Source organism: Elaeis guineensis, chromosome 5 (assembly GCF_000442705.2).
Source record: "Elaeis guineensis isolate ETL-2024a chromosome 5, EG11, whole genome shotgun sequence".
Taxonomy (NCBI): Eukaryota; Viridiplantae; Streptophyta; class Magnoliopsida; order Arecales; family Arecaceae; genus Elaeis; species Elaeis guineensis.
This window is the reverse complement of record NC_025997.2, coordinates 13,637,472-13,655,723: the sequence shown is the minus strand read 5'-3', so window position 1 is coordinate 13,655,723 and position 18,252 is coordinate 13,637,472. Positions and strand designations below refer to the sequence as shown.

Sequence of the window (18,252 nt, the reverse complement as noted above, 5' to 3'; positions counted from 1 at the left end):
AATAAGTAGAATTTCGTGGCAAAACTATGGTTATTTGTGTCAACATCATAAGTATTGGTACACGAGATGAAAATATAATTTTTTAAATTATTTTTAAAAGATAATATAATAATATAAATAATAAAATAATAGAAGACTTCAAAATTAATTTTTATCATATATTTAATGGTGATTGGATAAAAATTTTTATCATTAATATCAATATTTATATAATGAACATGAAATTATATATAAGAACCTCCGTAGAGTTTGACATTAATATCGATTCTCCTTGAATGCATAAGATATATGTTTTTCTTATTTTTCAATTATCTTTAAAATATAATATGAAAGTTAATAAATTGTAATAAATTAAAGACTTCAATAATTAATTTTTTAGTCATATTAGGTAATGAACTTTAATGATAGCCAAACACATTAATATTGATATCATTAATTCAATTATATATTAAATAATAAATTTTAATAATGACTTATATATTGATATCAGTATTATCAACCAACATAGTTAAGCAATAATATTAATACTATTAATACTGATATCATTAAAACTAGCATTTATGAGTTGTACATACGTTGAACCTTTATTTTAGATATATATAAGAGATTTAGGTAATGCATTTCAGAAGATCCGTAGATAGCTCAGATCTCTCTCATTAACCAATAATATTGATACCAATATTATCAACCAATATAGTTAAGCAATAATATCAATACTATTAATATTGATATCATTAAAACTAGCATTTATGAGTTATACATAGGTTGAACATTTATTTTAGGTATATATATATAAGAGATTTAAGAGATGCGCTTGAGAAGATCCGCAGATGGCAAGATCTCTCTCATTAACCTACATACATTCTTCTTATTTTCATATGCTAAAGTTTTGTTATTTTTATCTTGAAATATTGAAAATTACATTGAGAGATTAGGATGTAATTTATTTATTAAAACATAAAAGATCAAAGAATACATAAGCAATTAGGAGCCAATAACAAAGAGTGGAGGATTCAAATCCTCTCCGCTCCAGACTTGGACGGGAGAGGGTCTATCTTCTAACCACTACCGTCTGTGATTAACCCACAAACTTGATTTGATAGGATTCACTGTAATAAAGGGCTTCAAAATGTTAGGCCCTATCCAACCACAGAAGACCATGATGGAAGACAAGAGGGCTCCAATCCAAATCAGGACCGGACAGTATCAGGTTCCAAAAGTGCATCAATATTGATGTGATAGGCCTTAAAAAATAAAGGGCTTCAAAATTTAACCTCACATAGTTGAACTCCACTATTTTAATGTCGTCAATAGGAGACAGACGACTGGTCCAAGAGGAATCATGGATAGAAGCATTGGATATTCTTTACATTCGAACCTTAAATTAGTTTCGCAAAATATTTGATTGTTATAAAATTGTAGTTAATCATTCCAATGAAAAAAAACATGCAACCATGCTGCAATTATAATGTTTTTAGACAAATATTTTCATAGAACATAATGTATTTTCTATTACATCTTCATGTATTTATAAATATGTTAATATAATTATAGCTTTCTATTTGTTAACAATGAAAAGATCAAAATACAACCATCATAGACATTATATAACCCTGTTACAATAGCTGTGCAATAAAATCTTGCTCAATTCAATTTACATATAAGTTCAAAAAATAGAAGTATCCTATAATCTGAAGGAGTACTTATGATGGAATTAATAAAATAAAAAGCATCTCCAATGCCCTAACAACATCCACATTCAAGGATATAGGTGTGAACTTCATTTGGCTCACACTTTGTCACTCGAATCAAGTTTAAGCTTGATCAAACTTGAACAAATCTAAATGATGTTACACTAGGGTTAAGTGGAATTCATCATGGAAAGGGAAGGTGCTCCCTTGGGGAGGGAAATTAATTTTGGTTAACTCTGTTTTATCTACCCTCCATTCCTATTTCATGTCAATCTACAAGTTGCCAAAATGGGTCATTAAAAGAATTGATATGTTATGAAGAGCCTTTTTGTGGAAAGGATCTAATCGTGTCAATGGTTTCAATTGTTTAGTCAATTGGGATAGTGTCTACAAGTTCAAGGAGCAAGGTGGGTTGGGGGTCAATGATTTAGCCCAAATGAACCATGCATTACTTATCGAATGGACTTGAAAATTTCTTCATAGGGGTAATAGACACCGGAGGAATCAAATTTATAGAACATACTACTCAAAAAAGAGATTAGGAATGAGAGTAAGGAAAACAACTATAGAAATTTCTCCTATTTGGAGGGATATCAATGTGAGAAAGGAGGCCCTCTAGAACTATATAGTCTTCAGACTTGAAAATGGATAGACCATCCACTTTTGGGAGGGTGAATGGATTGATTTTGTTCCCTTTTCTTTCCGTTTTGTGGATTTGTATGGCTATGTTGAAGCATAATCTCCCTGTATCATTGTTCCGGAATCAAAAGAACTTGAATTGGTGTATTCCTGTGAGAGGCCCATTAACAAGATTGGAGATGGAACAACATCAGGTCCTACTTGAAATGCTTACTATGGTGGTGCCATCCTATATCTTCAATGTACCTATTTGGAAACTAATCTAGAATAGTGTTTTTACTGGTAATTCCTTTTACAGGTTCTTTAGTTATGGGGGGGTTAAGGTGCCCATATCATAATGCTATCTAGACAACACCATGCTCGGAAAAAGTAAAGATCTTTCTATAGTTGGCATTCAAAAATAGATTGTAAACAGGTGAGCTATTAAATAGGAAAGATTGGAATGTTGGAGCTGGTTGTAAGTTTTACAGAGCTCCTATTGAATGTATCAACCACCTCTTCTTTAGATATATTTTAGCTATCCTCTATTTATTTTTAATCCTCCACAGTACCTACAGATGATGAAAGGATGTCTAAATGCTTCTAACGGTATACTGGAAAGTATAGGGAGAAAGAAATGGTTGAATTTTTATAAATAAGAATCATGCAGTCTACTCGATCTTATAGAAAATTCTTCAATTCTTCAGATTGTGAAAAACTTTGAATTCTCATAAATTTCAAAGTCAACATCAAGATATATAGAACAGATTGAAGTTCTTGCCTCCAGTTAGACTCTGTGTTAACTTCCTTCGTTCCTTTTGGTTATTTGAAAAGTTGGAGATGAGATTGGGTTTGTTAAATATTATTTTTTTTTATTAGATGGGGAGTGCTGTTGGATTATCCGTATTGTTACCGTATTACTCCATACATCTTATTTTACCTCTATAATTTTGTCTTTTAGATTTGTTGTTTAATAAAATAGAGAAAAGCACTTCGCTCCCTCCTTTTCCACTCAAGAAAAAAAAATAGGTGGAATTCATTATTAGATCAAATCATGTTAATAAAAAGATAGGAGAATAACAATAACTGCATTTGAAAAACTAATCTTTAAAATGCAATAATTTCCAACTAAAGTATAAATTTAATAAAATCATCTAAAATGCATTTGCATAATGAACAAGCAATGCCAACTCTACATGCTATTGGCCCAACCAATATGTCAGGATCAGAATTATATAGGAATTTTTATTGACTTAAAGAGGTAGTTGGTAAATCCATGTAATACAAAGTATCAAAGAATTTAAATCATGGTTTACCAACAATTATGTATCCAATTGACTTAATGACTTTTTTTTTTTTTGGATGAAAATGGAGGCCGGGAAACAGCCACCAATTATTGATTGATGAACATCTTCATGACAACTTGCTTTTTATGGAAGCGAACCAAATTTGTTCTAGATCCCTTGTGAAAACTTTTTCCCTACCTATCATCACAGTGTTGTGGTCAGCATTAGTTATGATCTTGAGGTCTACAAGGGGAAGTTTCGATTTCATATTATAGCTACATTCCAGAGGAACCACCTGATCTTTGTCTCCTTGAATTATTTTCACTGAAATTCCTGCTTTATTCACAACTTCCAAGTGCTTATCCATTAACTTCATCGCTCCACAAATCACATTGTGCATGGTGTGCCAAGCTGAGTGATGGGTATGCTTTGTTAAGTCTGTAATCATGAAGTTCAGATCCCTACAAAGAAACATTCATAGTATTTAGTATTTGTTAATCTAAAATTAACATTTTTCTGCAGGAGAAGTGGCAAAAGAAGGCAATTTAAGCAATTAAAGAAGGAAAACTTTTCAGAATTTCGAATGCAAACTCATAAAGGTATATGTATTGGAATAATGAAACTCAAAATTATTACCTTCTCCATGTGAATAGCTTCAAAATCCATTCCCACATGGCATGATTTCTGCAATAAATGAAGCAAACAGTTCTACCCAAATGTTCATACCATGACATAATTGAAGACCCGAAGAGCAATGGCGGCCAAATTTTCCTTTCAGCTAATCTGTTCAAGGCAGTGTGACTAGCTCTCACTTCAGTTGAAGAAAAGTATGGCTGTATCCATGCACCATGACAACAGATCTTTGTAAGTATAATATTTTTTTGGTGAAACTAAAATTTCATATAATGAAGTCAAGACAATGGCATTTGCATGGGAATACCAAGTGTGTGACAATATCAACACAGAAAAGTTCACTTACTGGGGCAATCAATGTGACTGATCTAACAGAATCAGGATATTTTGCTGCTAAGGCCAATGCGATTATACAACCCATTGAGTGAGCAACTAAGTGAAAAGAGCTCAACTGAAATGGTTTGAGTACAGATTTCTCAATCATTTCTAAATGTTCTTTCAATCTATACATACAATTTGTTGGCTTTGGACTTCTACCAAAACCCAAGAGATCCACTGCAAACATCCTAAAATCACGCTTTGCAACTTCAGAGAGATTCGGAAAAACTGTCTCTAGCCACATTGATGAAGAAGAAAGGAACCCATGTAAGAAAATCACATTTTCAAAAGAATTCCCCTTGTAATTTCCAGTTCTAGCTGTTAAACACAGAAATAAGGTTAATAAAGTATTGATATAATGAGTTCACTAAGAGAAGAAAATTATATGAGTATCAAAGTCATATTTTGAAACCATGGAGAAGCATATAACTAAAGTAATTAATGGAAGAACATAAAATAATAGAAAAATATTTCTCCAAGAGTTCAACTAATTTATTGATAGAGCACATTATACTGAAGTTCAAACAGCAACATATGCCACTCTCTGACACAACATGTACATTTTTATGGTCTACAAAGTCATGAAAGGTGTGATAGCCCAGCCAGCCCAAACGAACAAAAAAAAAAAAATGATAAAGACTCCCACAGGGAGTCTTCTTCTCCTGACCGGCTCCTAATCGGAGTCGGAAACCTCACCGGAGAGGAGTCAAACTCTTCTCCTTTGGTTCTATTTAAAGGGGAGACCCTTCTCCCTTCTTCCGACCAAAAAATTCCGGGGCAAAACAGCGGCAATCGCCGGAAATTTTTCACGGAGATCCGTCGCTGTGCCATCCAATTTCTCGCCGAAAAAGCTTCGCCGGCGACGGAGGTAAGCCTCCTCCTCTTCCTCTCTTCTCCCCCTTCCTTTCCGTGCCGATGTGCACGCTCGCCGGCAACCGGAATCGCCGGATTTTGTTGCGGAAGAATTTTTTTTTTCCGTTTTGCCGTCGCCGGTGGTCACCGCCGACCACCGGTTTGATCCTCTTCTTATCGGCGAGTCACCCCCTCCTGCCGACGGCCGCCCCACGCCGGCTGCACCGCCGGCCGGCCACCCAACGAGGGGACCTCAGGGTCCCCTGTTTCAGCCCAAAACAAGCCCACGGGAAGAAGAAAAGAAAAAGAAGAAGAAGAAGAAGGAAAAGAAAAAGAAAAGAAAAGAAGAAGAAGGAAAAGAAAAGAAAAGAAAAGAAAAAGAAGAAAAATAAAAGAAAAAGGAAAAGAAAAAAAAGAAAGAAGAAAAATAAAATGATAATAATATAATAATAATAAATAGGATTTTCTCCTCTCTCTTCCGTAAAGAAAAAGAAAAAAAAAAAGAGAGAGAAAAGAAAAGAAAAGAAAAAAATCATTAAATTAATTAATAAATAATGATATAAATAATAAAATATGAGAAAGAGAGTTTCTCTCTCTTCAGCCTGAACTAGTATTTTCTCTCTCTAAAATTGGACTTTCTCTTTTTAGAATTCTCTCTCTAGATTATCTCTCCTAAGATTTCTAGAATTTTGAGAAGAATGATGATGAATTTAAATGATTCTCGTAATGAATTTTTGATCTGTGATCGTCGGACGATACACCGACATCCACTTTGATCAGATCAGATATTTTTAGATTTTATTTCTCATGATCTTATTGAATTATCCACATGATAATTTTAGCATGATTTGATCTGATCGATCAGAATTTGTTGAATCATATTATCTGAAGAATTCAAGATGAGTTTTCTCTCTCTAGAATTTTCTCTCTCTAAAATATTCTCTCTCTTGATTGATTCTCTCTCTAAAAAAAAAGATTAGTGAATGAAGAAATTTCTTTTAATAAGTCTGATCTGATTTTAATGAAGAACCCTGATCTATGATTGTCAGACAGCGTACTGGCACCCACCTTAATCAGACCATGAATCTTTAGATTTGATCATCCATGATTCCGATCTAGCCATGATTTGATTTGATCATGTTGATTTCACCAATTGAGATATTGGACCAATCGTTATGTTGGATTGTGTCACCTGATCAATTTGAATTGTACCTCATGAATTCTCTCTCCTCTGATTTTCTCTCTCCACTTGATGTTATGAAATCGATGAAGAAACCTCGGTCCTATCACTTCGAATCCGATTTGATCTGACAGTCAAACTTTGGATCATTTAGGTCCTAATTAGATTTTGATTAGATGAAATTAGATGATCGGACCCAATCTAAACTGTTGAAATATGGTGTTCGTATTCTTTCTAATTATTGAAATTGATTCTATATAGGATTGTGGATGTTTGATCATGGGATATCGCGATATGATCTACGAATAAAATTTTTGGAAGAAAATTTATAGAATTATGTAAATTTATTGGAATGCGTTCGAGGTAAGTAATGTTTCACTTTTTCTAGATTTATCGGCAAATTATAATGTATTCTTCTGACATGATTTGTGAAACGATGCATGAATTGGATGAATGGTATTTTGTTATGAAAATATCTTATTTGAAATATTATGATGAAGCATGATTGAACATATTGATTTCATGATGCATTATATTGATTGATTTCGATACTACATGATTATATGTTTTATTATCGAAATTAGAATATGAAACATGATTTATGAAGAATTATGATATAAGAAATAATAAAAATTGACAACCTGACTATGTAAAGGACCCTGCCAATGGGGGCATATACGTTGGCAATTGATTGTCCTGAGGATTTATGTCACCAGCGAGACCAGCAACATGTCGCCAGAGAGACCAGCGACAAACCGCCAGAGAGACCAGCGATTTCAAAGGACATGGCTGCCAGATGATTCACAGCCTACCGCAAGCAGATACGCGGTATTATGATCCTGCCACAAGAAAAATATGGTCATAGCTCATGGTTGACGAAAAGAATTGAAGAACAAAAGAAATTGAAATCTTGAAAGAAACTTAAATTTTCGAAAAAGAAATGAATTTGGCATGAATTATATTGCATAATTGAAATTGATTTCGAATTGATGAACTCTATATGCTTATTTTCTATAAATGATTATTTACTTATATGCCTGATGAAATCTGTTGAGAAGTGATCATTGCTTACTGAGCTGTCTAGTTCATTACCTCTTATTTTACTGTTTTTACAGATGTTGAGGAATTAAGATGATACAAGATATGAATAGAAGAGTGATCAGAAGTAGAATCTTCATACTTTTATTTTAGGTTGAAAGGCTTATTGAATTTGATGCAAAGCCTTTGAATTGTTGTTGAATTTATTGAGATATTAAAGAAAAAAAAAATTTAGGTCGTTATATTTTAGATTTAAATTGTTGACTAATTATTCCGCTGTTATTTTAGGATAGTATGATAAGATGCCTTGCATGCTTATGGGAAGAGTTTTCTATGAGTATGCGGCGGTTGCCATGACCTTCGATTCAAAATCTCGGGTCGGGGCGTGACAAAAGGCCTTACTCAATTTTGATCGCAACAATCCGGGGTCCATGGTGCACAAAACAATACCTACTAAAATGCTATTACAGCAAACTGACGTTACATATGACACTACATATCAACAGCACATACCATTGCAGATACAAGAATTAAAAGGATGAAGAAAAGCTTCAAGACTATAATGTGATAAAAATTTTGTTATAACATCTTGAAATAAACGAATTTCTTTGGAAGTATGGAAAGGTACAAATAGGGTTCTAGTGTTGACCTAAGAGAGCTTCAGCTAACATATTATGGACACTTGTTATTACAACACATGCATGATAGGTCAAACTGGATTTTAGTCAACATTCTAAGGTCGGGCTCTTTGTGAAGAGAAAAGTGATATTTTCTTCCCGTTATCCTCAAGGTCAATAGACAGGACATATCTTGAACTCTCTTTTCTATATTCCTCACTACCTTTTAACTACTACATGAACTACTGGAACACATTGAGCGGGCTAACAAATTGATAGCTAAGATAAAAGTATGTTCACAATTGCTGATAGCATGGTTAACAGGCCAAGATGATCATACCACTGGAACAGGTAAGTAGTAGTCTGAATCCTTCATAAGTATATAAATGGCCTGTTTAATGATATGAGCTCATGGCTGTCTTCGGCCATCCATTTCAACCAAAAAGAAGGTCAAAGCTAAGTGTAGCATTGGTCGTATCACAAACAAAATCCAATACACATTGAACTTCAATGAGTGACTCTGGAATCAAATGGAAGATATTCTTAAAAAAACACCAAAAATAGAGATGCTGTTGGAAGAACTGAAGAAGGAAAGAAAGTTAAGCAGGAGCTTGCAGAGTATGAGGAGGTTATTGAGATCTAGAAGTTGGAGAGACTAAGGTTGCATTTCCAAGACGAGATAACAGAAGAAAAAAGAAGAGGTTGAACGGATGGAGATGGAGTGCAAAAGGTCAAGTAGTTTCAAAAGCAGGTTGAATGAGGGCTAGTAACTAAAGAAGATGATGAGAATTTGGATGGTGGTTGTTGGAGAAGACTTGGGAGCAAAGTCTTGCTTCAAGCTGATTGGAGACTTGCTCAGTTGTTGATGATGATGTTCTATCTGGAGGGAGTATGAGCCAACACAATTTGAAGTTTTTTGGAATCTCTTTAATCTAGGTGGTGGAGCTTAGCAGGGAAACCCCTATTAGTTCAAATTGTCTGTTTCCCTGGGTTTGGATCTTTGTAGTTGATGTTTTGTTTTCAACCAGGAGGCTTGCTTCTATCCTTTTTGTTTGTTTGAGTTTGTTTTCCTTTCTCCCATTTCTTGAAATTCTTGTGCCTTAATGCTCTTGTACGTTATCTTCCTAATGAATCTTGTGGAATTCTTGGTTCCTTCTTTACTATTAGAAACACTCAGGCACATATCAAGGTTGTAAAGGGTAGTAGAAAAATAGCCAAAAATATCAAGCAGCTTGTCAAGCAAAACTCAATTCTTATCAATGTTTCCATTGATTTTTGTCAATCAAACTATATTTGACAAAAAATAATCCTATAAAAATTCAAATGTCCCTCAAACCACAAAAGAGTTGTGTATAGAGTAAATGTCAAGTGAGAGAGAGATCCCAGTAATGCTTCTATAAGGTATTAATATTGCACATCAATTATCTCGAAGCAATTAAATTTTACATATAACCATAATAAACTATGCAGTTATTTATTTTTGAGGCAAAACTATCGTAGATATTTAGATCAAGCAACATTATCTTATCAAAAAGAAAACAAACGAATTAAAAGAAGAAGTGCAATTTGACTACACTACATTGACCACAGTATCACGAATTAATGATGCATTCAACCACCATTTCTCACTGAAAATTGATCGATAAAGTTAAACTACAAATTCGAAAGCAGAGTAGTCCAACATCTTCAAACAAGGGGAAAATAAAACTTAATTTCCAAACTCAAAGCACCCATATACCTTGAGACGGCTCTCTCACCATCAAGTAAAGCTTCTCCTCTTCCTTCCCCTGCTGCGACGACACACACGACTCACAACCGCAGTCTGACCATCGGCCTCTAGACCTTGAACCTCTCTTTTCTTCCCTTTCACTGCTCCTTCCCCCAATACAAACAAGGCAAATTTCCCTGAAAAGATTCTTCCTTCCATACAATGTCTCTGAGACCTCCTCCTCTTCTCCCACCCCATCTGGACTCCCCTGTTTCTCTCTTCTGTTCCAGCAGTAGCATGGGATGGGATTCTCGTCAAGAAATCCATCAACAAACCTATAGAAGAAGCACAGAACGAAGTCCGCAAGATCCGAGAAGGCGAAAACTAAGAGACTGAGAGCGGAGATGAGACCTCTCGAGGCTCTCTCTCGCCATCTCCGCGGTGAAACACCGGGAAAGGTTGCCATTTTTTTTTTTTCTCGTTTGTGGAAAGATAAGGGGTTAGAGGGAAGGGAGAGAGACGTTAGAAGAGACGAGAGAAATGAAGCTAAAATGAGGAAGATGTGTTAGCCGGCGGGCCACGTAGTATTTGTGCTCTTCTCCAGGTTTTCGGCCCTTGCAGTCCATGAGAAGGAGACCATGGAATGAGACGGGTGGGGGATCGTGTCCTTCTTATACAATGGACGGACAAGAATTCTTTGTGCACCGCGCGCGGTGTGGAACGCGCACACCGCGCGCGATGATTCGCTCATGCACGGGGCCGGGCAGCGCGCAAAAAAAAAAAATTTTTTTTGCCAGCCCGTGCGTGAGTCAATCACCGCACGCAGTGCATAAAGAATTTTCTACAGATGGGTTTGGTTTGATACTGTTCATGGCCGTCAAATTGATGGACAACTGTGGTTTATTCAATCCATGCAATTCCTATGGGAGCTCGGATTGAGTATTTGATGCTGTTGTACAAGTTTATTCTAGACTTTATTTATCTTTTCACAGTTGATGCCAGAATAGAATGCTTTTCTTTTGCTCGAGTTGCAAGAAGAGGATGTGGACGGGGCTGCTGAAGGAATATTTCTTTGGTTGTAGTCTTTGATTCTCTTGGATGCTAGAGTTCATTCACTAGTGGATGGTTGGATTTGTTGGGCCACGAGTTATGCCTGTCTTAGCTTGTTGCATGAAATTACTTGTATGATACTCCAAAGCAATCAGGTATGCAAATAGTTTTGAGATAATAGATAATATCCAATAATTTGAATCATCGATACAGAATTCTCATTGTCCAATTTTAATCTAACCTAATCTGAGTTCAAATCTGATAGGTCTTATCCAAAACTATCTTTATATATATATATATATATATATATATGTGTGTGTGTGCGCGCGCGCGCGCGCGCGCACGATGTATGTATTTGTAGTTGAGGATTGATTAGAGTTGGAGATAAATTGACCCATATTTCATTTAAAATAATTAGATAACAGATATTCGAATTCTAATCAGTTAAGGCAAGTATTTTAGCAAGGAAGCTCATTGAGGCCCAAACCTGGTCCAAGAAAGGGGCTTCAGCTGGCGTGGTACTAGATTTGGGCCTGTAAATTACTCATTTAGAATTCAAGACCAATTATCGAAAGAGAAGAAATACGACCTAGCCAAAGTTGCCGAGCCACAATTCTGGCCATGTTTCGTGACATCTCCATATTTGTCATCTTTGAACCATGTCATAACCAGAGAATTTCTAAACGGGATTATGGCATGTCCACTCTATTTTGCCTGAGCTTCACAGGTCCTGACTTAGTCCATGAGAGCATTGATTATTTTAAGGATTGTTGGGATAAATCGGCCGATCCCCGACTCAGGCCAACCAACTCCCGACTCTGACTCGGCAATAGCCGACCGACTAAACATACAAATCCGACTGAGCATCGGCTGAACAGATAGTACCGACTCTTCATTAACCAATTGAACAAGCTTCACTGACTTATGGTCGGTTACCGACTGGAGATCGGCTTATGCTGATAAATATCGAACAATTTAGACTGTCGGTGCAACAGAACTATCAGCCGACGGCCACATCTACTACCGATGTATGATCGGCTGATCCACTCAACACGTCATAACTGTTACGAACGGTTATCCACCGCATACCACGGCGTAATTAGTGGGAACTAATGACCCGCTACATGGTTATGGCCTGATAATTTAGCGCCATAAAACACGGGACTACGTCCGACGGTTACAATAATCTCATCTATAAAAAGGGTAAGTGAACAGCACGAGAGGGACTTCTGGTGAGAGCTCTGCTACTCTGAATATCAAAATACTACTATTCACCGACTTTCCTCTCTGACTTAAGTATCAGAGGATCCTCGTCGGACACCAATCCAGTTTGTGTGGACACTATTTTGCAGGTGCTCGTTATCGGCGACAGGCGATGGAAAGTTGGCCGCAACAGATTGACGCGTCAGATAGAGGGTAAAGGATCATTTTCACCATGACAAAAATCAGAGTCCAATGCTCGACTACAACCAGATCAGCGAGACACTCTTCCTGTCGGAAAGAGGTTTCTCCCCCTCCTCCAGTAACAGAGTTTAGCTCCTCACATCCTGTGATCACCATTGACGTCCAAATCACTGCACTTGTACAGCAAATGAATGTTCTCGTGGAGATAATCAAAAGCCTCCAGCAATAGCAAACCCAGTAGCAACAACCGCCGGTGGAACAACCGGTGGCACAATCGGTGCCTTCCAGGCACAGCCGCCATCATTCACGGCGATCATTGTCTCCTTCTCCGAAGCGACCGTCTCGGCTTCTCTGTCAAGACGAGCAAGGACATTCTCGACACTCCCGACATGCTTCTCATTGTTCACGGTGTTCCCCCTCTCCTTCCCATCTCAATAGTATTAGGAAGGAAAAACGGCCGCAAACACCCACCACTTCTCCTTCAAGCTCATCGGGTGGTTTTACCCCCGGAATTTCTCAACGGCGATTCGATGATTATGAACGTAAATTTCAGGAAATCAATCGTCGACTTGCTCAGCTCTAAGTGGAAGGTCGGAAGTCCTCAAACGATTACGACTTTCACACCATCCGCCCCTTTCTCAGCACATCTTGGACCAATCGATTCCATCTCGGTTCAAGATGCCTCAGGTGGAGCCATACAATGGCTCCATTGATCCGATCGACCACCTTGAGAGCTACAAGGCTCTCATGATGATTCAGGGGGCGACCGACGCCCTCTTATGCATCGATTTTTTGGCCATTCTTCGAAAAGCTGCTCGAGCCTGTATTCGGACTTCAGTCGGGAAGCATATACTCCTTCAGACAGTTAGAACATTCTTTTGTAGCTCACTTTGGTACAAGTTGAAGGCCACCACGAACCTCTGACAGTCTCTTCTCGATCAAGCAAGGAGAGACTGAGACACTTTAGGATTTCGTGGCTCATTTTAATGCGACTACGCTTGAGGTCAATGACCTCAATGAAGACATAGCTATATCGGCCATGAAAAGAGATTTGAGGAGATCACGATTTACATATTCTCTACATAAAACTCTCCCTCGGACTTATGCCGAACTTTTGGAGCGTGCACATAAGTATATGCATGCAGACGAAGGAGCTTCTGACCGTCGTCAAACAGAAGGCAAAGGTCAGAAGAAGAAGAAACAAAAGAATGATGGATGATGTGCAAATCTTAAAATTTGTAAATAAAATCGCAAGCGCACAGTGTGCAGAGTAGCACGACCAGCGAGTACGGATCGATCCCACAGAGACTTGGTTTAAAAATAATTTTCAAATCTATGCTCAAGCGAGCTTTAACGAAAATCGAAAATCGAAAGTTGTTTGCTAAAGACAATAAGACTAAGGATCTAGGGTTTTTGAATCCACTAGATCTAGATTAGAGAATTCTATCTAGAATTTTTCTTATTGATCCTAACGACTACTCCTCTTGTCTTTCCCAAGCATAGATTATGAAGGGACTAAGGCCCAACGATAACCCATCAAGATTCTTTACAGGGGAGTATTAACTAGGATCCCTTAGGGTTTTTTCCTCCTATGCACTGAATCAAGCATGAACTATGAAGAGACTCTGACCCAACTGTAGTTCATAAAAAATTCTTGGCAAAAGAGGAAGAAAAAAAAATCTTAAGAAAAAGAAAGAACCCTATGTAAAATCCCTACTCATAATCTAGCTTCATCGCAAACCCTAGAAGGGATGCTTAGCTAGACATGATCTAAATCTTCTTGCAAAATTTAAATGCAGAAAAATAAACTACCCTAATTTCATAAATTAAACTAACCTAATTGCATAAAATTAAATTGCATAAATTAAACTATCCTAATTGCAAGAAAAATAAATTGCATAATGTAAAGAGATAAAATTGCATAAAAATAAGATTTTATATATAAAAAAAAATTTATTACAAAACCTCAAAGCTCGAGGCTTAAGAAGAAAGCTAAAAACCCCACTATCTAGGGTTACAAACTTGATCGGAAGGAAAGAATCATTAAAACAAGGGCCTTTGGGGGCTTTTTACAGGTATTTGGGGTTATAAGGTTTTTAAAACTTTAGATGTGGGACTAAGAGGTTTTAGAGGGCTGTTAGAGGGGTTTAGGGGCTCAAATCTCACTCAAAAAGTACTTAAATCCATCAAGAAACCCGAGAAATTATTTCAGCCATCCGATCTTCATCTAAAGGATCTAATTCATCTAATAAATCAAGCCGGAAGCGATTCTGGGCTGTCGGATCACGATCTGGGTGAAGCGCTGCCGTTGGATCGCGCTGCAGAGATGGGATCAGGTCGGATGCATCGCGGACCGTCCGATCAAGGCGCTGGAAGATTTCGTCCATTGGATCGCGCTGCAGAAGGATCCCGTGTTGTCCTAGTGTTTATTGATTCTTGCAATTGCCTTGATTACGGTTGGATCTTGACCGGCTGCGATGGTGGCCGTCCGATGACGCAAAAATGTGGAGCGTTGGATCTTGATCAGAGAAGATCGGACCATCGAGTGATGTGAAGTTACCAGATTGCCCTTCGGACCTTCTTCTCTCTCCTCATGAGCCCTGGACCGCGCGCGTGGATCGGGCTCGCGATGCGTTGCGGTGAGCCGAGACTCGCTGATTGGCTGATTTATGGTGCGCCGATGGGTCCATGGTCCAGGCGCCTGTTGCTGTGGACCAGGCGGCTAATCAGATCACCAAATCAGTTGATTTTTGATCAATTTTGACCTGATTTGACTCGGGTTTGATCCAATTGAGTCTTCTTTCTTCATTCTTCAATTTCTGGGTCAATTTAACTCCGTTTTGCGTAAAATTTATGCCGTTGGAATCCTCTTTCCTTGTTCTTTCTATTGATGACCTCTTTTTCTGCAAAATATAATAACAAATATCAATTTTTAATAAAATTAGATAATTTAGATATTAATTGATATTTTTATGTCAATTTGTGACATAAATCACACCCCCCAACTTAATCATTGCTAGTCCCTTAGCAATGTACCAAAATAAGATTATATTCCAAAAAGATCCTTCCTTTGCAAATTAATTTAAGATCAAATTCAAGAAGTTTTCTAGTATTACTAAGTAATGAGCTTCGAATTAGAATCGGTAGTCAGTCTACTTAGGAGCTTTCTTAGAGTACACTTAAAATTTTATAGCACTTGTGTGAGTGATAACTAACTTAGTATTTCAGTATTAACGTGTACAGACCAATTGTATCATTTTTCATAACTTAGTTCGATTAATTTTTATACACCCCAGATTAAACAAAGAACTAAGGTAGCTTTCACACTGTTTTTTTTTTTTTTTTTGCTGAGCATCCTGGCCTTCCCACATCGTTTGACGCGAATCTCATCACTTGACTTAGGTGAAGAGATCCGGTTACTAGGCTTAGGGCAATCCACATTTACTCTGTGTTTTGTATTTTATTTCAGGCAGGTAGCTCTTTCCTTAAATTTAAATTTCTTCAATTGGGGTGTAGAAAAAATTATCTAATTTAAATAATACTCAAATCTTTAATTGGCCTTACAATTAACACCTACTTTACCTTGTTAGTGTGCATGTGCAATTGAAAGTGCTAATAGTCTTTAAATGACCTAGGCCACCAAGAGTCTAACCAGCTAATCTTCTCCGTGACTCACTACATTTATTAGCAAATACTTTCTAACTTACTCTTATTTCTTTTCTAGATTAATTTATTTTAATTTTTTTTTTAATATATTAAATGCAAGAAATAACTCATAGTGGAAGGAAAAGAAAATGATAACACCTGATTTTGTTCAAGCTCTCCAACTTGACCGACATTATCCCCAATGGAGTTTATCTAATTTATTTGTCCTAAGCAAACTGAAAACAAAAAAAGCATTAGAAATTAAATAAGCTGGGTTGCCTCCCAGAAGAGCTAAGTTTTATGTCTTCAGCCAGACCAAACCTCGAAGCAATTTAATCAGAATAAGTTGGTTCATAAAGAACCATGGCATCTTCAACAGTCTCGACAGGTAATTCCAAGAATGGTTTTAATCGTTGACCATTAACTTTAAAGATAACACCATTACTTGGGTTTTCTATCTCAACAGCTCCGTGTGAAAAGACTTTCTTTACTAAAAATGGTCCTGTCCATCTAGACCTAAGCTTTCTGAAACAGATATAATCTAGAGTTATATAATAGCACCTTTTGTCCGATATTGAAAGTTTTTCTCATAATTGATTGATCATGAAATGCTTTGGTTCGTTCCTTGTATATCCTTGCATTTTCATAGGCTTCATTTCTAAGTTCTTCTAATTCATTCAACTGAAGCTTCCTATGGTTTCCAGCGTCGTTCAAATTTGTATTTAGTTGTTTGATGGCCCACATGACTTTGTGTTCTATCTCAATAGGCAAGTGACATGGTTTACCAAACACAATCCTATAAGGAGACATTCCTAGATTGGTCTTGAAAGCGGTTCGGTATGCCCAAAGTGCATCAATTAATTTCAAAGACCAATCCTTTTATTGGCACTAACAGTTTTTTCCAGGATCTGTTTGATTTGTCGGTTTGACACTTCAACTTGCCCACTAGTTTGAGGATGATATGGTGTGGCCAATTTGTGGGTGACATTATACTTTTTCATCAATGTTGCAAAAGGTCGGTTACAAAAATGGGTTCTCCGATCACTAATGATTGCCCTAGGAATACCGAAATGGAGAGAATATTTTCTTTAAGAAACTTAATGACCATTTTGCTATCGAGTGTTCTACATGCAATTGCTTCTACCCATTTTGAAACATAATCAACTGCTACTAGAATATATTCATTTTCAAAGAAATTTGAAAATGGTCCCATGAAATCGATCCCCCAAACATCAAAAACTTCAACTACCAAGATTGGGTTGAGTGGCATCATATGTCGCTTAGTGATTCAACCCATTTTCTGATATTGAGCACAACTTTTACAATATTCATGAGCATCCTTAAACAAATTGGGCCAATAAAAACCACATTGGAGAACCTTAGCAGCAGTTTTCTTATATGCGAAGTGACCCCCACATGCTTGATCATGACAAAAAGATAAAATATTCATGACTTCGTTATCTGGGATACACCTTCTAATAATTTGATCATGATATTGTTTAAAAAGATAAGGATCATCCCAAATGAAATACTTCACTTGGGCAAAGAATTTATATTTATCCTGCTTAGTCCAATGAGAAGGTATCTTACCTATGGCTAAATAATTTATAATATCAGCAAACCAAGGTTCAGTAGACACAGACATGAGTTGCTCATCTGGGAAAGATTCATTGATGGGTGGTTCACTAGATGGTGCGACTGAAATTCGGGATAAATGATCTGCTACAATGTTCTTAGTGCCTTTCTTGTCCCTAATTTCTAGGTCAAATTCTTGAAGGAGCAAAATCCATCTGATTAAGCGTGCCTTGGCATCCTTCTTTGCTAGGAGATGTCTAATGGCTGAGTGATCAGTGTAAACAATGATGTGGGTCCTAACCAAATAAGATCTAAATTTCTCTAAAGCAAAGACAACGGTAAGGAACTCCTTCTCAGTTGTGGTGTAGTTAAGCTGCGCATCATTTAAGGTTTTACTTGCATAATATATCACTCTAGGCAGCTTATTTATCCGTTGACCTAAGATTGGCCCACAACATAATCGGACGCATCACACATTAATTCAAATGGTTCAGACCAGACAGGAGGATGAATGATTGGAGCTGATACAGTGCTTTTTTTAGAAATTCAAAAGATTCCAAGTACTCATGAGTAAATT

The 18,252-nt window shown here is 36.9% G+C and overlaps 1 protein-coding gene across 1 annotated transcript; it reads right to left on the bottom strand.

Annotated features, from left to right (window-relative positions):
* Window positions 1-3,528: 3,528 nt before the first annotated feature.
* LOC105044932 (probable lysophospholipase BODYGUARD 4) lies at window positions 3,529-10,567 on the bottom strand. Its single transcript, XM_019850629.3, has 4 exons — window positions 10,032-10,567; window positions 4,575-4,924; window positions 4,232-4,428; window positions 3,529-4,056 (listed from the first exon to the last, which is right to left on the bottom strand). The coding sequence occupies exons 1-4, from the start codon at window positions 10,465-10,467 to the stop codon at window positions 3,723-3,725; spliced, it is 1,317 nt and encodes a 438-aa protein (XP_019706188.2). The 5' UTR covers window positions 10,468-10,567; the 3' UTR covers window positions 3,529-3,722.
* Window positions 10,568-18,252: the final 7,685 nt, after the last annotated feature.